The following is a 21914-nucleotide window of genomic DNA, read 5'->3' as shown; positions in this document are numbered from 1 at the left end:
GGGGCATTGGTCACTGTGATATATTTGTTATTTTATTTTGTGTTTATATCATTGGGTATGTGCCCCCTCACATGTACTTGTGGAGGCCAGAGGTCAACCTTGGGTAATGGTCCCCGGGAGTTATTTTAGTTACTATTTTATTGCTGTAAAAAGACACTATGATCAAGGGAACTTTTAAGATAAAGCATTAACTTAGGGGCTTGCCTACACTTTCAGAGGGGTTAGTTCACCATTCTCATTACATGTGTGGTGGCAGGCACTGTAGGGCTTAGAAGCAATGGCTGAGAGTTTACATCTGATCCTAAGGCAGCAGGCAAAGGGGGGCGGGGGGGTCTACAGTGGGCTTTTGAAACCTCAGAGCCAGTGAGACACCTCATCCAACAGGACCACACCTCCTAATCCTAACGAACACCTCCAACAACTTGGAAACAAGCATGTGAACGTATGGGGCCCAATCTCACTCAAACCACTCTAGGAGCCCTCCATTTTGTATCATTTGAGGCAGGTCTCTCACTGGGACCTGGAACTTGCCAATTAAACTCGACTGGCTGGCTAGTGAGCCCCAGGGACTGCTTCTCTCTGCCTTCCCAGTTGCTGGAATTACAGGAAAGTGTTGCCATGCCTGGATTTATAAGCGGGTGCTTGGGATTAAACTCAGGTTCTCGTGTTTGCAGAGTAAGCACTTTACCAATTGGACCCAGGTGTGTTTTTATTTTAATTGTTAATGTCTCTCATTTCGGATTCACGGTTTATTAAACACAGATCGACATACCGAGGCCCTCAGCCGTTTGTAAGAGTGAAACTGGGTCCTGGAACCAGAAGCTGGAGAAGTTGTGGTGTGAGAAGAGCTCTGAGTGAGCAGAGCCAGCTCTCTCCAGGGGATGCCAGAGGCAGCCCAGGTCAGGAAGTGCGGTGCTCTATGACTCAACTCTTCCTGCCTGGTCCTGCTCCTGAGCCTTGTGTGAAGAAAGCTTTTACCTGGAAGTTCTTCAAGGCTGAAAAGTGAATGGGAAGGAAGACCAAGGGTACCTCATGAGGAGACATCAAAGACCACTCCCCAGCAAACAGCTGGAGGTAAAGCTATCATCTCTCCTGCAGCATCAGCCAGCAATGAGGATGGAAAATGCTAAGGCCACACAGAATGAAGACAAGGGTCTGGTACTACCACTTCAGGGCCTGGCCAGTACTTACTTGACAAGATGGCCCTACCACTCGTTAAAACGGCATGTGCCCTTGATCCTCTCTCTATGTAGTTGTTTATATACCTCTCTTTTACCAGGAAAAGCTTGGGATATTCACCCTACAAGAACTAGGGAGTTTCAAAAGGGGTTGGGGATTTGGCTCAGTGGTAGAGCGCTTGCCTAGGAAGCGCAAGGTCCTGGGTTCGGTCCCCAGCCCCAAAGGGAAAAAAAAAAATCAGTCAAGAACTAGGGAGTTTCAAATACACACATTAATTAGACTTCAGTTATACAGATTTCCCTTGCGTCTTTAATGTCTTGAGTTCTAACTTTTTTTTTTTTCCTTTTCTTTTTTTTTCCGGAGCTGGGGACCGAACCCAGGGCCTTGCACTTGCTAGGCAAGCGCTCTACCACTGAGCTAAATCCCCAACCTTAATGTCTTTAATATTGACCTTACACCTTATACATCCCGTAGCACCTAGGTCAATGTCACCTTATACCCCCCCCCCCCGCCCCGTGCTTCCAAAAGGATGCTGTCATGCTGAGAGTTGTCTGGGTGGTCCCCAACCCCTCAAGACTGGACATCAGGGTTTGTAAATCACCACCTATTTTAAATTGCCTTTTTCTTACCACCTTGAATTTAAACGTTGTAAGAGCTCTTGATAACTATGCAGATTTATGGGGAATAACAATTTAGGTTGTATCCCGGGATTCAATCAGGCCTGCCTTCATGTGGCTTGGATAGAGCTCAGAGGGGAAAATGCAACTTATAACCAAAGTCATTTAGAAAGCAGAATCGCTGAAGATCTCAGGCAGAAAGGTCCCCAGTAGAGCGAGATAGGGTTCTGACACTGGGAAGGACCGAATAAGCAAAGGCATTTGTATCTGGAAGTTCCAGTCAAGTATTAGGGAAGCTTGGTTCCCTAATACTGTTTGAAGATGGTCTTCTTCTTCTTCTTTTTTTTTAACCAACATAATTCAGCTGGAGGAGACACAAAGATTTCTTCTGTTCCTTGATTCAGCAGAAATCGATGAGTTTAGCTGGTGTAATTGTCCCCCCTGCGTTCAGTACCTGAAATAAAATAGCCCTTTGAATGCATTTCTGTGGCTTCAGTGTCTGGCTAAACAAGTATTAATTAGATAATCTGCGGAGAGCTGGCGGGCGGATGAAAGGAGAGGGCTGCATGGCAGCCTCATTTGGGACCCTGATAGTAATTCACTAACTAGGTGGACTGGCTGGATTCCGGAGAGACTGAGCTCAGCTCCTAGCAGAACTGAATCTGCATTAAAGACAAGAGGAGGGCCAGGAAGATCAGGCCCAAGGCTACCTCCTCAGCGTGTGGTGTTGGGTTCAGGGGAGGGCAAGCAGGCAGGAGCAATAACCCAGACCCCTTCTCAGGAACTCAAAATCCCCTCACCTGCCTCCCGTAGCCTCCCAGCACTCCCAGCCTACATTGTACTCAGAGAACCAGCTAACTCCTAAGAAGCTGGAAGGGGAGATCCACGCGTGGGAGAAGCCCGGAGAGGCAGCCAGACCCTGTTGGAGATGCGCTTGACAAGCGGAGAGGCACGTTCTTTCACAGTTGCTTGCCCTGCGCTCTGACCCTTAAGTCATCCTGGCAGTTCTGCCTCTGCAGGGGTCAGTGGACCCCTGCTTACTCCTTGAACGCAGGGCCAGAAAGCCAGTTTGCGCTTTAGCTGCCCCTTTAAGGGTTCCCGAAACTTTCCAGCAGCTCTAGGCTGAGCCTCGTCATATCCGTTAGCCGTGGCCTCCCGGGCACGTTCCGGGGAAATTTTGCACTCCAGTTTCCCTGGGAAGAGGCGCGACCCGCGCCCATCCTTGACCTTGGCCACGGAGGAGGGGCAGGGCCTGCGGGGCGGCGGCCGCCAGAGGGGGCAGCGGCAGAGAACTTGCTCAACTCCGCACCGCCTTCTCCAGCCTCCTCCCCGTCCGCCCCGCCCCGGCCGGCCAAGGACCGCAGAACCGCGCGTTCGCAGACTCGCCGAGCCCCCGCCGCGGGGATGGGCGCGCTGCTTCGAGCACTCTTGCTCCCACTGCTGGCGCAGTGGCTCTTGCGCGCGGTCCCCGCGCTGGCCGCGGCGCCCTTCACGCTTCCCCTCCAAGTGGCCGGGGCCACGAACCACAGAGCCTCAACTGTTCCCGGGCTCGGGACCCCCGAGTTGCCCCGGGCTGATGGCCTGGCCCTCGCATTGGAGCCTGCCAGGGCTACCGCCAACTTCTTGGCTATGGTGGACAATCTTCAGGGGGACTCTGGCCGCGGCTACTACCTGGAGATGCTGATTGGGACCCCTCCGCAGAAGGTAGGATGTGGTGGTGGGGTGTCTAGGAATTGACTCCGCGTGGTTTAATGTCGCCCCTAAAGCTGTAGCTTTCCCCGGGAAGAAGAAGGGTCGGGGAGGTGCATGGGTTGGGTGAGGTGCGGAGGCGCGCGCTAGGGACGCACCGGGGAGCGCAGTCTCTGCCCCAGCACTGCTCAGGGGGTGTGAGCAAATGTTTCAGAACTTGGTGGCCCTCCTTCACCCCGTGGGGCTTGACAGCTGAAGGGACCTGTAACATAGTTCGTCCCCAGGAGCGACTCCTCCTTCCAGCAAGAGCAGTACTTACTGAGTGGGTGGGTGGGTGGGGTCTTAAAAAAAAGGTGCTGTTAGATGCAAGGAAATCACTGGAGTTGATATCGTCTCTGTCTGTGCTGTCTCATTGCTAAAAAGACTCTTGGACAGTATCCAAGGCGCGGTACCCTTTAAAAGAGATTTCTCCATGAGCTCAGCTAAAAGACACCCGGTTCCAAAGTGTTTCTTTGCCCAGCAGAGCCGCCTTCCTTCCTCGGAGTTTGTTTGCTGGCTTCCTCATAAGCTGTCTGGGCTGCCCAGCCTCTGGGAGCCCTGCACCCGCCAAGGCATGCATCCTGCGGGGGTTGGAGAATGTGAATGCCATTAGCTGCTGGGAAACACCGGGCGCCTACGGAGGCGAAGATAAAACAAATGCGGTCCAAACAGCTTTCTTCTCTGCCTTGTGCTGATGTTCATTTAACACGTGTATCGAGGGCACGCGGCCTCCCAAGCACGGAATCTGGCAAGGGAAGCAAAAGCCTCCCAGAAGTGGTCCGACCCTCTCCAATTCGAATTCAAGTTGTCTCATGAGTTAAATGCACCGCATGAAGATACTTTATTTTTAACATTGTCGTTGGGATTTTTTTTTCATGCTGATGTGATTGCCCATAAATAGAACATGCTCATGACTTTTGTATAATTCTAATTAAATTATTCAAGACTTTTAGGAGATGCGCCATGCTAATTTTTAAAACGAGAAACTGCAGAATAACTTCTGTAGTTGTTTAGACCTTCAAGCGTGTATTATTTTACCCAAAACGTTGGCAGCGGTTGCTGTACAGGGTCCTCGTGTGCCCAATCCAGAAGCGGCTGCAGGGCAGGCTGAAGGGGGGCCTGTGTCAGCTGAGGAGGCTTAGAGTCCCCTGAGCAGTCAGACCTCCACCACGTGAGCATGATCTCAGGGTAAAGGGAATCCTGTGAACTGCCCTTGGCAGGACTGCACAGAACCGGAGGGACCTGCCTCTTTCTTCTATACACAGGCCCTGACTGAGTCCTCATGTGGGAAACTTCTACCTTAGGGATGAAAGTTCTCGAGTTCTAGGGCTGGGGAAAGGGGAACCAGGGGGGAAAAAAAAAAACAAAAAACCCCCAAAGCTTTAAAGAAGAGAAGACTTCGCTCACAAAGTTCTCCTTTGCTTTGCCTTTGTTGGTGATTCAGTGGCCTTTACCTTAAACTTGGAGATGAAGTTTAGTTAATTAGCCAGGATGTAAGGAGCTCCCAGGTTTGTATCCTTAGCACAGCCATGGAAGTAGTTCTTCTGGGGTTATTTCTCAACTAGACTATAGCATGCTTCTAAGGAACGCTGGTCTGTGACAAACAAGTATCTTTTCTGCATATATCGTCCCACAGGGGTGAACTATTCCGTGTTGTTGCCCTGGCATGATGAAGGGATAAACTGCTTCATGGCAAAATCTGTGCATCGGATGCTTCCATTGTAAACACTAGGTGTTGGTGACCTGGTTCGTAGTCTGTTCTGCACTGTCTCTGGTACCAGCAGGGGTTTGCAGGTGGCTAGAAAAAGCAGTAGGAGGTGACTTCTGAACCCCAAAGACAGTTCCTGCTCTAGTAGTGGGCACAGGGTCAGTCATGTATTTCCTTTTTGTTCTCTGAAAACCTCAAGTAAAATGCTTCGAGAAAGAGAGGGAAGCGATAAATGAACAAGACTTCTTCAGTTGTTAATAATCATAGTGTCTTCAACCTCCGTGTGTGATGAACACCTTGACAGATGTGTTCTCTCTCACAACCACCCCCTTATATCCTAACTGACTTGTGTCGGGGGGAGGTGTCTGTTGAGGCATGCATGCATGTTAGTGTATTTGCACGAGCGTGTGTCTGCCGTGGAAGTCACACACTTGGGTGTTATTTCTCAGGGGGGTGCTATCCACCTTGATTTTTGAGACAGGCTCTTGGTGGGATTAAACTGGCCTCCTATCTCTGACTGTTGCTTGGTGCAAATATTCACCACAAGCCCCAGATTTTGTCCTAGCATTGCTATGTGCCTTGAGAATGGCAGGGGTGAGGTTTGGAAACATTGAATGACTTGCTAGGAGAATGGGTAAGAAGGAGAGAGGGTGGAGAATGGAGCCCAGGTCATTAGGCTGAAGAAGCTAGGCTTTGAGCCACGGGCAGATGATGTTTATCTGCAGGTTTTTAATCTGCTTTTCCTTGGTTTGTGCTACAATGTGCCATTAGTGCTCCCTGGCCAGTGCTTTGGCGTTAGGGACTACGTGTCTGACTGTACCTAGAGTCTTTCCTATACTCTGATCACCCTTTCTCTTTCCTTTGAAGGCCACACTTAAGGGCTATCTTAAGGAATAGTTGCATGCAGGAAAGTGCTTGAGTGGAAGGATGCTAGACAGGAGTCTGGGTGCAAACCAAAGCTCACCAGAGTCCTGCTACCCTATGGGAAGGCCAGCCATTGGAAGTGTGCTTACCCCTGTGTGCTTTCATTAAGAACTGGGATCCATTGTCCTGCCTACCGACTCCGTGCGGAGTCAGAGGCTGCCCAGCAGCCTGACAGAGCCTCAGAGCCCTGTACTGGCAGGCAGGCCCACGTTGGCATGGAGATGAGAGTCGGGGTTACACACTGATACCATTATGTGACTCCTATCTAACAGGAGAGTGACATCCACTGGAACCATGCAATTTGCTCTTATTAATAATAACAAGAGTGTTCAAAAGTTATTGTAATTATAGCAATTTACATTATTTAAATATACTCTCATGCTCACACAATAAATCCAACTGAAGATAGCAAAGGGCCACAGATATATGCTGTATGGTGTCTCAAAAAAGGCTTTGGGGGCTTTCTGTTGGAAGATTTCTGTCATCAGCATTGGTATAGGTGAAACAACTGGCCAACTGTGTTCACATTTACGCCTTCAAATATAAACATTTAACAAAGTGCTTTGGCACGTGCGCTGGGTTATTGATCAACCTCTTACCACGGCAATTGAAAGTACAGAATGAGACTCTATAATTTAAGAGCTTTTTTTTTTTTTTTTAAAGAGTAAATCACTGGGCTCCCCCAATCACATTAAGCTCACAGTAAGTGAGGCTAGAAAAAGGAAAGCGGTCGGGTGAAGGGAAACCGGACAGGAGGTCACTGATATGCTCGCAGTTAAAGATGATGAAGAAAGGGAACACCGGACTAGCTGTTGCCAAGTTATTCAGCTCTGGTAGTTGTCCTCAATCCTTCAGGTAAGATGTGGAGTCCGTGGACATTAGGAAAAGGATTCATCAGAGGATGCGAAAGACAGACAGACAGAGCTCAAGGAAACAACGCCAGCACCTACCCTTACTTCTTGGGTATCCAGTGTAGAATGTCAGACTAAAGGTTTTGGGGTTTTTTTTGGATGTCAGATCAAACCCACACTAGAAAAGTGTTTCATCATTGAGCCTTGTGTCTCTATTCCTCAGGCCCAGCGATCTGCCAAGTTTGTCTTGTTGGATTTCCATGCCTTCCTGAAGAGACCATACAGTCATTTGATTTAATTTTAAGATGGAGACAGACTTATCCAGACAGACTTACCCACGTCTCCACAGTCATGCCATGAAGGGGCGGGTCCATCCTTCCAATCAGATCCATCTACAACTGGGGCCCCTGTCCGAGTCTCAGTTAAAGTGACTTTAGAAAAGAGCCGCCTTCCCTTTTCTAAGTATTTTGGTGCTGCCGAGGACAGTGAGGTGCATTTGTACCATGGATGACCTGAAGAAAGTGTTTCTCCTTTCTGAGCCCTCAGTTCCCCGTGGTTAATGTTCTCTTACCTCTGCATTAGTGTCTTCTGCTTCCCTAACAAACTCCACGAACCGGAGGCTTAAAGCAATTGAAATCTATTCCCCCTTATGGCTCTGAAGGTTCGAAGCCCCAAGCCTAGGGTGTCAATGATGAGACCATGTATCCTCTAGAGGTTCCAGGGGAAGATACCTCATTTCCCAGCCTTAGCATCTTATGGTCTCTGGGGTTCTTCACTTGTAGCTGTATCGTTCCAGCCTCTCCCTCCATCTCTGCTGACTTTCTTTCCCCTGTGTGCATCTGTCTGCAGTCATTACAAAGACACGGGTCATTGGAATGCCTTACATCACCTCTTTACATCCGCAAAGACTCACATTGCAGACAGGTTTATGGGGCTTGGAGTTCCAACTCTGGGCTGTACAGATAATGGTGGTCCCATGGAACCCCATGGTCTATGATGCTGCAGCTGTCTGTCTTAGTCGCTTTTCCTGTTGCTGGAATAGAAGACTGATGAAAGCAAAATCAGGGAGAAAGGTTTGATTCCAGCTCACAGCTCAAGGAGAGTCCATTGTGAGGGGAACTCTAGGTGGCAGGAGCTTGGAGCAGTTGGTCTCGTTGCTTCCACAGTCAGAATGCAGCAAACAATAAATGCAAGCTGCTGCTTAACTCCCCTTCTCCGTTTTATTCCTAGGATCCCATCCAGGGAATGGTGTCATCCATGGTAGGCAGGTTCCCACCTCAGTTAATACAATCAAAGCAGTCCCCACAGGCCCAGAGGCTCATCTCCCAGGTGATTCTAGAATCTTGTCACGTTGACCGTTAATACTAACACTCGTGCCGTGTAAGCGTATCTCATTATAACTCTGCGCTATTTGCACAATCACAAAATCGTCTAATGCCACACCTCAGAACATATCCCCATCCAAAATCGGTGACTGCGTCTGCTTGCAGGAATACAGTTTTATTCTCACGTCTTTTCTAAGCTTGTAATTTTTAGATCCCACTTGTTAGAGGTCAACAATTTCAAGTTGGAATTTCAAGTGCCACATTCATTAGGATTGATGAGCAGACCGGGGTTTGGGTTGTACTAGTCAGGAGCCTGTGATAAGACAGTGGACTGGAGGAGGCTCAGTGGGAGGGGGTTTCTGCATTCTCATGTTAGTTTCCCCACTGGAGAAGAGTCTTATAAATGTTTCCCCTGTCTCCTGTCAGGTGCTTTGTTCTAGGGCATCTGGAATTTGTGTTTTGATTGGAGCTACCCACCTTCTGCAGGACCAGCAGTCTTTAAACCCTGTGATTAAGAAACTCTCTTGTTGAAATTTGTGCTCTTATCAGGCACCCCTCAAGAATCAGGATGTGTTTGATAGGGAAGTCCGCCCAAGGGCTCTTTCCTGACACACCCTGAGTATCTGCTTTCCTGAGTCAGAGGTGGGTCAGCCTAACCTGTTTTTCGAGGTTAGCTGCCCAGCCTTCCTGTTTCCTTCAGGATGCTTGCAGTTCGCACTAACTAAACACCAGAGGAAGACAGTAAGATTAGCTGTTGATATCTTTGTTTGGTTTCTGTTGCTAATAACAAAATGCCACAGACTGAGCAAGTTGTGGAGTTTATTTTGGCTGTTTCTAGTCCAAAGTTGAAGGCCTGTATCTGGGGCTGTCTCCTTGTTGGCAGAGTCCCAAGGAGACATGGCATGGAGAGGCCCTAACCAAACTGGCATTTGGAGCTGATCCACCCTCTCGGTACTTTTCACCTGTTATTCTTATCGACTGAATGCATTCAGGCGCTCACAACAACAGAGCCAAGACCAACTCCTCAAGGACCCACCTCTTCCTGCATTGTCATAGGAAATTAATGTGAGAGTTGAGGTGACCCTGCAAGTCAAACCATAGTCATTATTTTACATACTGGCTCAGCCCTGGGTGCTCTCTGTAGGGTCTGGTCACAAGCTATGGGATTTATTTTCTACCTTTTGTCTTCTGGGGTCAAGCCTTTGGCTTTGAATACAGGGTCTACCCTGCATGGCCTGGAACTGCTAATATCTGTCTTCTCCCCATGCTGAGGGTAGCAAGAACAGGGTGGCCCTGTATATGTTTCTCCATCCTATTTACACCTTACTTATTACATTTATCTACTTATTGTAGGAGGAATATGCACATGCCACAGGGCATGTGTGGAGGTTGGAGGACCATTGTCAGAGACAGGTCTCTCCTTCTATAGTGTGGGTCCAGCTATCAAACTCAAGTCATCAGGCTTAAGGGCAAACCTGGTAGTCCCTGCTAAGCCGTCTCTCCAGCCCACATCTCCTTTTTGACTAACAGTGGGCCTTCTCTCTTGCTGTCTGCCTGGTTCCCTTCTGGTCACCCTGCTCTGCTACTCAACCCTGGCCAGCCACTGGTTAAGTTGTGGATGCGGACAGAGCAGAATGTTTCTGTGAGGAAATGGTTTTTCTGGGCTTCTCTAACTCTGAGCTGTGAAGACACATTGTGGGTTGTGGGTGGAGTGCGGGAAAGGGTGAAGGACACATGTTTTGGGTCACTTTCCTGACCCTGTCAGTCTGTGCGTGAGACACAGGTGAACTGGACAGCACTCAGCTCCCCTTCGCCCACGCTTGACACTGTTGCTACCCAACAAAAATGGTCGTGTTTTAGAAGCAGTGCCTTATCATGCTGACATGCTGGACTGGAAATAAAAGCAGTGCTCTTGATTTAAAGACTGCCATCCAATGCAGGTCTCTGGGTGGATGTCGGACTTTTATTACATTGTATACCCACGCTGGGAAACACACAATGTCGGTGCTGCCGTGTTAGGGTGATGGAGAGGAGGATTGGGGGTGGGGAAGGCGATACCCTGGATCAGCTCCATCATTCCAGAGAGCCATGATTGCAGTGGGGAAAAGCATCTCTTTCTCTCTCACACTAGCCCAAGAGTCTCCTGGTCCCACCGCAGATCACCACTGGTTCCACTTGAGCAGTGGTTTTGGCAATGGGAAGGAAACAGGTTCTAGGTATCAGTCATGCCTACCCCTGCTAGAAGCCAAAGTCTTGTATATGGATGGGCTGGGGTATTTCTGGGACAACATTGAGGTCACTGGGACCTGATCATGTTGACAGAGACTTGTTGCTAGATATGAAGCCACATCTTGCTGAAGATGAACATAGATTCCAGAGGTTTTGAAGGACATCAGAACCTTTCCATCCCAGTTGGTGCCCAAGAGTTTTTCCCACTGAAAGTCCCTCTGGGGCAAGTCTGCCTTTGTGGTGTGGCATGCTCAACACTGAGTGCTGAACCCATATCTGTTATTTCTGGATTTTGGTTGCTGGGAGGAAGTTAATTAACTTGGCTGAGCCTCAGTCTCCCAATCTGTAAACTGGGTTATTTAACTCAGTGATCTGAGCTTTCATGGAAGCCTGGACCCTCCTCAGTTATGATCTGTTCTATTGACCAGAACCTTTGATGAGTCATTCGGGGAGCTTCAGAAAGGAAGGATCTGGTGTCCCAGTCGGCAGGGACAAGAGCTTCTGGCTCATAGACCACAACAGGAATCATTGCTGCTGGGAATCCACTGGCTCACAAGAGCTGGCTGCAATGCAGAGTTCTGAGACAGGGTCCGTGCTTCCTAGGTGAAATGCCATACCAGACCTGAAGTTCTGCCATGTCTCATGTCCTTCAGCCAATGCTGGATTCTATCCTTGGACTCTATATGGAGACCATTGCAGAGGCCAGCACCTCCTCTGACTTACGCACAGTGACCACTTCTCCTCTTCCTAGACAAGTACCTCTTGGGTAGTTCCCCTTCTGTCTACTTTAGAAATTTCTATACTTTAGGCAGATTGTGTTCCAGAAAAGTCCTTATATTGGGCAATTGGGAAGCCTGAAATGCAAGTCCTTTCGATGCACTGCTCAGAGTCACTGTGCTGAAGGCAGCCTTTTGAAATACTTCGTCTGCCACTGTGAATCCAGAAAGCTTGAAACGTCCAATATGCCACTAAGTAAAGCCAAATGAAAAAGAAAGAGCTAATCAGAACCCAGCAGATGCCCTGTGCCTCTACATTGACCTACACTTGATCTTAGCCAAAAGGAGCTCTATCTATGGTCACCCTGCTGCTCCCATGGGATTGTGACGTACAGTTGTAGGTGCTCAAGGATCTGCACAGAGGCAGTGCAGATGGAGTTGCTACCTGTGGTGGATTAACTGAGCTCCCCATTATCTCAAGTTAGACTGCTCATTGTACTAAAGCAGAGAGGTGGCTGTGCTAACTGTTGGGCTCTGTTGTACTCTCTAGAGCTGTCCTGGCTGGGAAAATTGAGACTCCCCGAAACCACACATGCAAATCCCTTTATTTTTCTCAAGATCACTTTTAATTTCTCGTGTGTATGTATGTGTGTGTGTGTGTACATATATGCATGATCACATGAGAACTGGGAGAGTCCAGAAGAGGCCATCAGGTCCCTTGGAGATGGAGTTATAGGCATTAGGAGTCTCCTGGTGTAAGCTCTGAGAACCGAGCCCTGGTCCCCTGGAAGAGCAATATTGGATCTTGAGCCCATCTGTCTTGCAGCTCCCTCTAAATATGTTGGAGAAAAGCTAGATGGATTACGGGCACCCTGTCATTCACGGTTTTGGTGTCTACCTGTGTCAAACATTATGGAGAAGGGCAGAGAATCCAGCCTGAAAAGGCAGCTTTCCCAAACATCCTGTTCTAGGCTATAGCCAGCCTTAACTGGAAATGGTTTGTTCTTAATTTTTACAAGGTTATTTATGACCTACAGCAGATTAGAAAGAAACAGAATTAAGAAGTGGGCTTGGGTCCTAGGGAGATAGACTAGCCAGTAACTTACTTGCCTGGAAGCAGGAGGACAAGAGTTCAGTCTCCAGAACGAATGTGAAAAGACCCAGCTCAGTGAAGCATGGTTATAATCCCAGAGTTAGAGAGGCAGAGAAGGCAGATACCTAGGGCTCAGTGATGGGCCAACCTAGTCAACCAACAAGCTTGTTAGTTCTGTCAAGTTGACACAGGTCATAGTCATTTGGAAATGGAGATCCTCAACTGAGAAAATGCCTCTAGAAGATTGCTCTACGGGCAAGTCTGTGAGGAATCTTTTTAATTAATGATTGGTGTGGAAGGTGCCACCCCTGGACAGGTGGTCTGGGTGCTGAAGGAAAGCAGGATGAGGAAGCCATGAGGAGCAAGCCAATAAGTAGTGTTCCTCTGTGATCTCTGCTTCAGCCCCTGCTTCCAGATCCCTGCCCTGCTCGAATTTCTATCCCAGCTTTCCTCAATGATGAATAGGGATGGGACATGTAAGTCAAAAACGAACCCTTTCCTCCCCAAGTGCTTTTGGTCTTGGTGTTTATCACAGCAATAGACAGCAAACTAATGCAGAGGTTACCTTTTTTTAAAAAAGTGATAGCAACTGAGGACTAATAACCAGAGTTTTATTCTAGCCTCCAGGTGCATGCAAACACATGTGTATACATGCATACACATGTGAACATATGTGTATACACATATGCACATGCACACACAGGTGTGAACACATGGATGCCCACACACTCAAGGGAACTAATCTACTACTAATACATGTCAAGGAAGACGAAGACAGGACGGATAAAGTATGTGTTTCATGTTTATTAGGAGAATCAGCTGTGGTCAGATGTGTTGAGATCTCAGTTCAGCATCAGCTATAGGGTAAGAGTTCCAGAAATCCAAGTTCCAGTGAGCAGAGGGAACACCATGCAAGACGCCTGTTCTAAGACCTGGGATTGACAGTTAACTACACAGAGATGGTTCTTGTTTTTACACACTCCGTGTTCATGTGAGGAAGACAGATTGTAAAGAAAGCAAACAGTATTTTTGAGAATGCTGTGCCAAGGTGCAGCCTGGGAACGCAAGTCCCGGAAAGAAGACTGCTAACAAGGCTTTGGGAAAGACACTGCTGAGAACGTGCAGATGGGGCTGGTCTGACACAATGAGAGGGATTAGCCTGGAGAACATGGGGCAAGGGTGAGCCAGAAGGTGCAGCTGGCCTCCTCACGCTATATGCGTGTGTGCTTGTGTGCATGCGTATGTTTGTATGTGTGCATGCTCATATACATGTTTGTGTGTGTGCGTGTGCATGTGTGTGTGTATGTGTGTGTATGCACATGGGCGTGTGTTCCCAGACCCTGCTTCAGCTCATCCTCTCTCATCTACTTTATAAACAGAATTTGGAGTTGGGCTTATGAGAGAAAACACCTTACAGAGCATGCATACATTATACCATATTACTTATGGACAGTGTGTGTGTCTAGGACTGAGCTGTGGAGGGTATTATTAGATATGGATGGCTTGGAAATGTCTGAATTTTAAAGGAAATTGAAAACCTGAGTGACCAGGGAAGCAGCATGGTAGAGACCATTTATCCCATTGAGTGTCGTTTGGTGGTCTTTTCATTTGGGGCCCTCAGGACAGGTGTGGAATCAGGAAATGGGTGTGCCTGGTTTACTGAGGAGATCCCAGGATATACTAGGAAAGCTATGGGTGCAGGAGATGGTACCAGGACTGAATAGCTGAAGCCCAACCCTCGATGGGACCTGTATTGGTTACTTTATGTTGCTATGATAGAACACCATGACCAAGGCAACGTATAGAAGGAATGGTTTATTTGGGCTTATGGTTGCATAAGAATACAAGTCTATTGCCATCACTGTAGGCAGGCATAGCAGCAGTCAGGCATGTGGGCTGGAACAGCAGAAAGAGCAAACTAAGTGGTGAGAATCTTCATACTCTCAAAGCCCCACTCCAGTGACACACTTCCTCTAACAAGGCCACACCTCCTAAACCATCCCACACACACACCAAAATAATAGTGCCACTGGCTGGGGATGGACTGTCCAGTTAAATGAACTAAAGGGAACATTTTCATTCAAACCACCACAGGGAGCCTTTGAGAGATAATGTCAAGTAAATACAGCAGGCTGGGCTGAGGACAGGGGTGCCAATGGGTGCCACCACCCACTCCTGTCTCTTATGGGCTGTGAATGATATTGCCCACCACCAAATGGGCAAAGTATAATTCAGCCCACCTGTCCTACATGAGCTAGAATCTAGTTCTGAATGCCTCTGTGAGCCAGACTGGAGTAGACTCTAGTTTGGGCTTTGCTTTGAACTTTTTCTGGAAGATGACAGTCTGATGTGTGAGGTACTGAATGAGAAAGGTTGGCCGTGGGGGTGGGGGGTGAAGGGAGATTATGTTTGAGGCTAAAAACAACCACAAACCTGCCTTTGAAAGACAAGCCTTCTTCACATAAAGACATTCAAAGGCTCTGGAATGTGAGAAGCCTCACATTGTCCAATAGCAGTGCAGGAAAGGCTTGGGATACTAGAAGTGCCAGATCTACTCACGTCCTGTGACCCATGGGCACACTCAGCAAAAAATATTTCTGGTGGTTTTTGCGCCAGAAAAATCTAGCACATCATAGTTTTATTGTACTCTTATCAACAAAAATTCTTAAGTATAGTCATGCCATATAGGACATTTTGCTCAACAGACAGACCACATATGCAGAGGTGATTGCTCAGAGCATGATGGGGTGGAACAATTCTAACTGTCTTGACACTACAGGCATTGTGGGGTCCTGCCACAAGGCATTGCTCTCATATTGATGGTAACGCTGGTATAAGCAAGCTTGTGTACCAGCCATCATACAGGTAAGAGCAGTGCAATTAGGAACAGTGATCATACTTTAGAAGTGTAATGGGAAACACTAATACTGGTTTATCGATGTACTATGTTCTTATGTTATTTTAGAGGATGTTTTCTACATATAATAAATAGGTAATAATACCCACCCTCAGGCCGGCTCTTCAGTGGGAGTTCTAGAAGACTATGCCATTCTAGTTCCTAGGATCCAAGTTGTGATAATATTGAACTTGACCCTACACGAGCCTAGCCTAGTCTGCCTATTTATGTCTTAGTTTTTAACAGAAAGGTTTGCAAAGGTTTTTATATTTTAGTCTAAAACTAGAATAGGGAGTATGGCTCAGTGGTTAAAGTGCTCGTTATGCAGAATTCACATACATCCTGGGTGTGCATGGTCTCCTGTCTGTAATTCCGGCCTTGAAAGGTGAGGCAGGGGATCCTTAGAACATGCTGTCTAGTGAGACTAGATGTATAACTCTGGGTTTGATTGAGAGACCCTGCCTCAGAGCAAACAGTGGAAGAGCAATTAAGGGATGATATCCTACATCAAACTTGGGCCTCCATATGCACATGCACACATGAACACAAACACCACCTGAACACCACACATACGCATGCTTTCATACACATACAAACATGGATGCCACATATCCGTAAAAAACATCTTAAAAGTGAAAAACACATAAACTAAGGATTCGATGAAGGAAAATGTTTTGTGAAGTAGTAGCACACTGTTTTACTAGACACAGGTAAAGACAACTAAAAAGTTTATGAAATAAAAGAGATAAGCATTCTAGCAAGGTAATTTGTAATTGAAGAAAGAAAAAAAATGTGGCCTACAAGCTCAGTGTAGATGATGTGTGTGGTGTCTTTAACCTAAGCAGTACCCCAGAGCAATTTACTGAAGACGTTCCCTCAAGTCATCCACCAAGGTAGTTCCTTGAGGCGGTTCACTGAAGTTTCCTGAGGTGGTCCACCAAGGTATTTCTCTGAGTGGCTCATTCAAGTGTTATCCTGAAGCAGTTCTCTGAGGCGGTGATTCACTGAGGTGATACCCTGAAGAGGTACACAGTAGGCCTCCATGCCTGCTTGCTTCTCACTCACTGGTTCCTACACACACACTTTGGTCCTCCAAACCCAATTCATAGTCAGTGTCTTTGCTTATCCTTGTACTCAGATATGGGTAGATTTAGAAATCTCAGTACAGCGCTCAGTACAGTGATAGGCTCATATAGATGTGTACCCTGGACCAGTGGTAGCATCAAGGTGCCTGGGTATGTAGTAAGTTGCATTGTGTAGGTTTGTGTAGATACATGCTGTGGTGTTACCACAACATAGAACCACCTAACACTTTTCATTGCTAGGTTGCATGACCGTTTGCAAACCTCAGGCTGCTGGGAGCCTGCCTGCTGCTGGTGTTTCTCGCTGGAAGGTAGCTGATTGACCAGAGCATCGGCAGTGTGTGTGTGTGTGTGTGTGTGTGTGTGTGTGTGTGTGTGTGTGTAAAACGTGGTTTTGTGAGTGTAAAGGTTGCTCAGTATTAATAATATTTACTCTCTTTGATTCTTAGTTATACTGGGACCAGAAGCTGATGGCTTCCGAGGAATTATCACCCTTTTGCCTAACAGTGGGAGAATTAGGTAAATGATTTATTGCCAGGCAGCCAGAAGCCTCTCTCTGGCTAGGCTGGTTAACTCTGGGGAACTGAGAGGAAGGAAAGGAAAAGAATTAAGATCCTTTACACAGGCAAATATGGACATATGCGTTCATATACCCACACTCTGGTCAGGCCCAACTGTCTGTCTAATCAGCTCCATTAAGTTTTCATGCATGCTACCTACATACATATAAACAAACAAACATATACATTTGGATGGATGGATGGATGGATGGATGTATGGATGGATGGGTGGGTGGTTGTATGGATGGATGTATGGATGGATGGGTGGATGGATGGATGGATGGATGGATGGATGAATGGATGGGTGGATGGATGGGGTAGAGCTCCACAAGCCACCACACCACCTTTATTTCTTTTCTCTGGCCTTTGTATAAACAAAAAGTTCTTAGAAAATTGCCTCATAGATAAAATGTTACACAAAATGAGAGTTACAAGAGAACGTTGATATTAAGTTCAAAGCAGTGTTTCACTCTATAAGCTCATTCTTTACAAATTCAAAGCAACAGTTTCAAATGGCCTTGTCTGATTATAGTGCACACCTGGGGACCTGAGTACTTTTCCTTGAACACAAATTTGTCCCAAGCCTATTTCTCTTTTTAGTACGATTATGAAAGTTCATTGTATTCCTTATTATGTAGACTTTACTTACTACCACGAGGAGTGGACATGGTCTATTCTTGATACTAACTTTATTACATCTTTCTAGCAAAACAGCTAAAACCATCTCTTAAAATGTTCTTCCTAAAATTATTTGAATAAAGTCAGGAGTTTTATCGAATCATTAATTCATCTAAACAGCATTAATTCACGAAAGTTTATCTTTATGATCTTCAGGAAAGCTCCTCAATAGGATGGGCTAATTAGCCCAAGAATTATTATATTAATTTAATAATGACAGGAAAGGTATATCAGCTGCAAGAAGCAATCCTGAGATGAAGTCCTTGCTGCAGAAGAGCTCACTCATCACAGACCATGCAAAAACTGATGAGCCACCTCCAGGAAGGCCACCTCCAAGACTTAGCCTATCCTAGATGTCTCCTGACATCAAGCTATACAGTATCTTAAAATTATTTTTATTAATAAATATATACACATTTTGGCGTAAGAAAGAACTTCCCTTGTCCTTCCTTCTGATTTCTCTAGATCCCAACAGTAGAGCCCACAATGCTGCATGGAGTAGTCAGGCTGTAGGCGATATTCTAGTCTGTATGCATAGAGGGCAGCCTCACATCGCACCCAGGAAATGAACTTCCTGTTTCCCTCCATGTCTGAGTTGATGCATCACTGGGGGCCCTCTTGTGTCCTTGCTGTCCTGAGCTTGTAAATCATGAATCTGGCTGTCCGGACTGAAAGATCCCAGTCTTTGCATCAGGTGTAGAGACTCAGCATACAGATCCTTTACTTTAAGCCTATTTGTTCACCAACCCAGTCCCGCGGGACTCTTTGGGGGAGAGGGGGTGGGGCTACTGGTCCTCTGCACATCCAAGGATACAGGAGTTTGCTCTTTTTCCGTGTCTCCTCGGTTCTGTAAGCACCTCCACTCTCCACTCTGTAGGAGGGCAGCTGGATTGTGGGGTCCCGGAATCTGGCCAAATAGCATCTGAATTTGAAGCTCTTCTACATGGTCTACACCGATGTGGACAACAAGCACGGTGCACTCGCGATGCCCGGGACTTTGTACTGTACCACTTCTTTCTTTACCCCCTGGAAACTTCTGGGACAATCTCAGACCTAGTGTTCACATTGTTATGAGTGATGGTTAGTGTTGTAAAGTTGAAAGGATCCTGGATCTCCCAGGAAGCAAGTCTCTGGGCATGCTGTGAGGGAGTATGTAGGTTAGGTTAATTGAGATGTGATGACTAAAGTGTGAGCACCTTCTTGGTTCCACGGGCCGGGGTCCCAGAGTGAATGGAAGGATAAAATGGGCTACCTGAGCATCACTCTTTAGTTCCCTCTGCTTCCTAATTGTTTTTCCTAATTATCAATGCCGTGTGACTAAATGTAATATAAGCCAAATTAACCCTTCCTTCTTTAGGTTCTTTTGCTGGGCATTTGATCACAGCAATGAGCCAAGTACCAGATACATCATGAGTTAGGTAGGGTGGGTCTTTTTTTTTTTTTCCTATTCCTTTTCTTAAATTCTGAACTTAGTGTGATGCTTAATATTGATTAACATTAATGTGGGAAGACAACCTTAACTGTGGGTGGTGCCATTGCACGGACTGAGGTCACGGGCTGACTAAAACGGAGAGCAAGCTGAGTGCAGGCACCCACCTTTCTGCCTCCTGACTGGATATAATGTGACCAAGCCTCTCATGATCCAGTCACCATGGACTGTAACCCTCCCTCCCTCACATTGCTTCTTGTCTGCTATGAGAATACTTACTGGTGAGCCTTTCCCATGTAGAAACTCACCACAGATGACAGCTCTGCTCCTCTTGACCCGTCTGTTGATATTGAACTCTCCAGTCTGGTGACCCTGGCTCCCGATCGTTTCTATTGAGTCTGCTTCGGCTTTCACTTACACCATGGTTTTAGCTTCCAACAGCGCTTTCTGTTTCCCTAAATGCTTTCTGTGGGATCTTACTTCTGTGTCAGCTGCCTTCCTTCTTCCTCAGGGGAAATTAATTATGATTTTGTTCGACATGTTCTTCCTGCCTTTCATGTTTCTCCTCTGAGAGCCTTTTCTCAGTTGAGGGACTCTCTCAAACATCTTCCCATCGTTCCCTTTCTGTTCCCGTCTGAAGGCGAAGCAGGGGGTTGTGGGGGTGTCGATGGAAGCTCAGCACTGTGCACATGGAGCCTAGAACACATTTCCATTGACACCCATGTGTAGTGTTAGAGACACGCAGTGACTGGGACTCTGTGTGATGTGACTGTATATATTATTAACAAACCAAACTCAAACTCCTTCCCATGTCTTCTTCAGACCCAAAGCATTTCATCGCAGCTTCCTTCATGATGCAGATTAGAGATACAAATAATGACACATGTGGTCCTTTCCTCCTGAAGGATTTAGGGAAATCAAAGATTGTTTTCTTGGTCAAAGTACAGGTGTAGCTTCTTTATATTATTTTTAATTTTTTTATACTTTTAACTGTGTGTGTGTGTGTGTGTGTGTGTGTGTGTGTGTGCGTGTAAAGAACCTCACTCTGTAGCTTAGACTATCCTATAACGTACTATGTAGCATGGTTGGCCTCAGGCTAATGGTGATCTTTCTGCATTAGCCTCCTAAATTCTGAAATTATAGCCTAAATATGGCCTCCCAAACACATTTTGTATTGTCTTGGCAACATTAATAGCAAGATACTTATTTCCAGTATCGATATTATAGACCCTGTTGAGAATCTAGACTGTGGGTATCATGAGAAGATATATACCTGAGGTACAGAATACTATCCACAGGCAAACCTGGCCCATGGCCTGATTTTATTAATAAATGTTTACTAGAACACAGACATGCTTGTTTGCTTACACATTGTCTGAGGCAGCCCTTTAGTTCATGAGCGATAACTGAATTCTACAGATAATTTGTGAAGGATGTTATGTAGCTTGTTGTTCTGGAGTCTGAGAAGTCCAAGGTCAAGTGAAGATCTTACTGTGTTATCACATGGAAGAGGGTATTGCATGTGATTGTAATTGTCATTACAAGGCAAGTATGCCAGTGTCTTTGTTTGGGTTTTACTGTTCACAGATACCATGACCAAGGCAACTCTTATAAGGACAGCATTTACTACAGGCTGGCTTACAGTTCAGAGGTTCAGTCCATTATCATCAAGGTGGGAACATGGCAGCATCCAGGCAGGCATGGTGCAGGAGGAGCTGAGAGTTCTACATCTTCATCTGAAGGCTGCTAGCAGAATAGTGACTTCCAGGCAGCTAGGATAAGGGTCTTAAAGCCCACACCCACAGTGACACACCTATTCCAACAAGGCCACACCTACTCCAACAGGGCCACACCTTCTGATAGCGCCATTTCCTAGCATAAATCATCACATCCAGTCAAAATCTCTTATTATAATAGAGTCACACTGAAGACTGATAACCTCATTTTATTCTGATTGCTTCCCAACTTCAAACACCATGAACGTATAAAACTTTGAGATTACGTTTTTGACATCTGAATTTCCAGGGCCACGTTCAGCTCTAGCAGGCTACAGAGTGGAGAGGTTGCAGGAGGTATCTTATTACCACGTCTAAAATGTTTTGATCTGACATGATACAGGAAGCATCTGTGGTTTACACTTACTTGCTGCTGACCAAGGAGGGAGTGTTAAGGAGCTACCTGTCCAAGAAGGCTTAGTCCCCAAATGGAAGCTTCAGGTGGGAGGCAGCCAGCAGCGAGGGTTGGGGAGGAGAAAACAGCTCTGAAGAATCCAGAGTGCCCCACAGGAAGGAGTCCACACCCAGGATATGTCCCTTGCAAATCACCCAAGGATTGTTCGCACCTATATCTCCATCCTCCCTGCTCCAGGGCTGGAGACATCACTGCAGAGTCCTAAGCAAAGCAGGGGAATAGTAGCATACTTAGCCATACCACCTCTCTGCTATAGGATGCAGGATGCAAATCAGGCCCATTTTATTAGAAGCTGGTCCCTCTCTGACTAGCCGCCAGTGGAAGCTGAATCCCAGTGACAACAAAGGTAAGTCCCGTTGGGCAGTGATTGGATTGGGACTGGCTTTATGAAGGAACTGAGGCTTGTCCCACTGGGTGAGCTGGGTCTCCTGGCAGTGAATTAATTCTTGAGAGTGTGAGCAGGTCCTTAGGAAAGAACATCCCCATGGTGGAAGAGAAAGGTGGCTGCACAGCTGGTTCCCTTTCTACCATGCCGTCAGGAAGCCTGGTGTTGACATCGTGTGTCTAGGATTTCCAGCCTCCAGAACCATGACCACAGTGAACTTCTTTTCTTTCCACAGTGCTCAGCCTTAGGGATTCTATTACAGGAACATAAAATGACTGAAGGAACACCAAGCAGGAGATTTAGCAGTTGATAGGGCTGGACTTG

The 21914-nt window shown here is 46.7% G+C and overlaps 1 protein-coding gene across 1 annotated transcript in view; it reads left to right on the top strand.

Moving 5' to 3' along the window:
• The first annotated feature begins 3063 nt into the window (after positions 1 to 3063).
• The window catches only part of Bace2 (beta-secretase 2), an 82060-nt gene continuing 63209 nt past the window's right edge, over positions 3064 to 21914 (top strand). The window contains exon 1 of the mRNA XM_032900357.1: positions 3064 to 3500. Within this exon, the coding sequence (XP_032756248.1) occupies positions 3201 to 3500 (300 nt within the window). The 5' untranslated portion in view covers positions 3064 to 3200. The remainder of the gene's footprint in view (positions 3501 to 21914) is intronic.

The sequence above is a fragment of the Rattus rattus genome, chromosome 4 (genome assembly GCF_011064425.1).
Source record: "Rattus rattus isolate New Zealand chromosome 4, Rrattus_CSIRO_v1, whole genome shotgun sequence".
Lineage (NCBI taxonomy): Eukaryota > Metazoa > Chordata > Mammalia > Rodentia > Muridae > Rattus > Rattus rattus.
The sequence above is the reverse complement of the archived record's forward strand: the minus strand, read 5'-3'. Positions and strand labels throughout refer to the sequence as shown.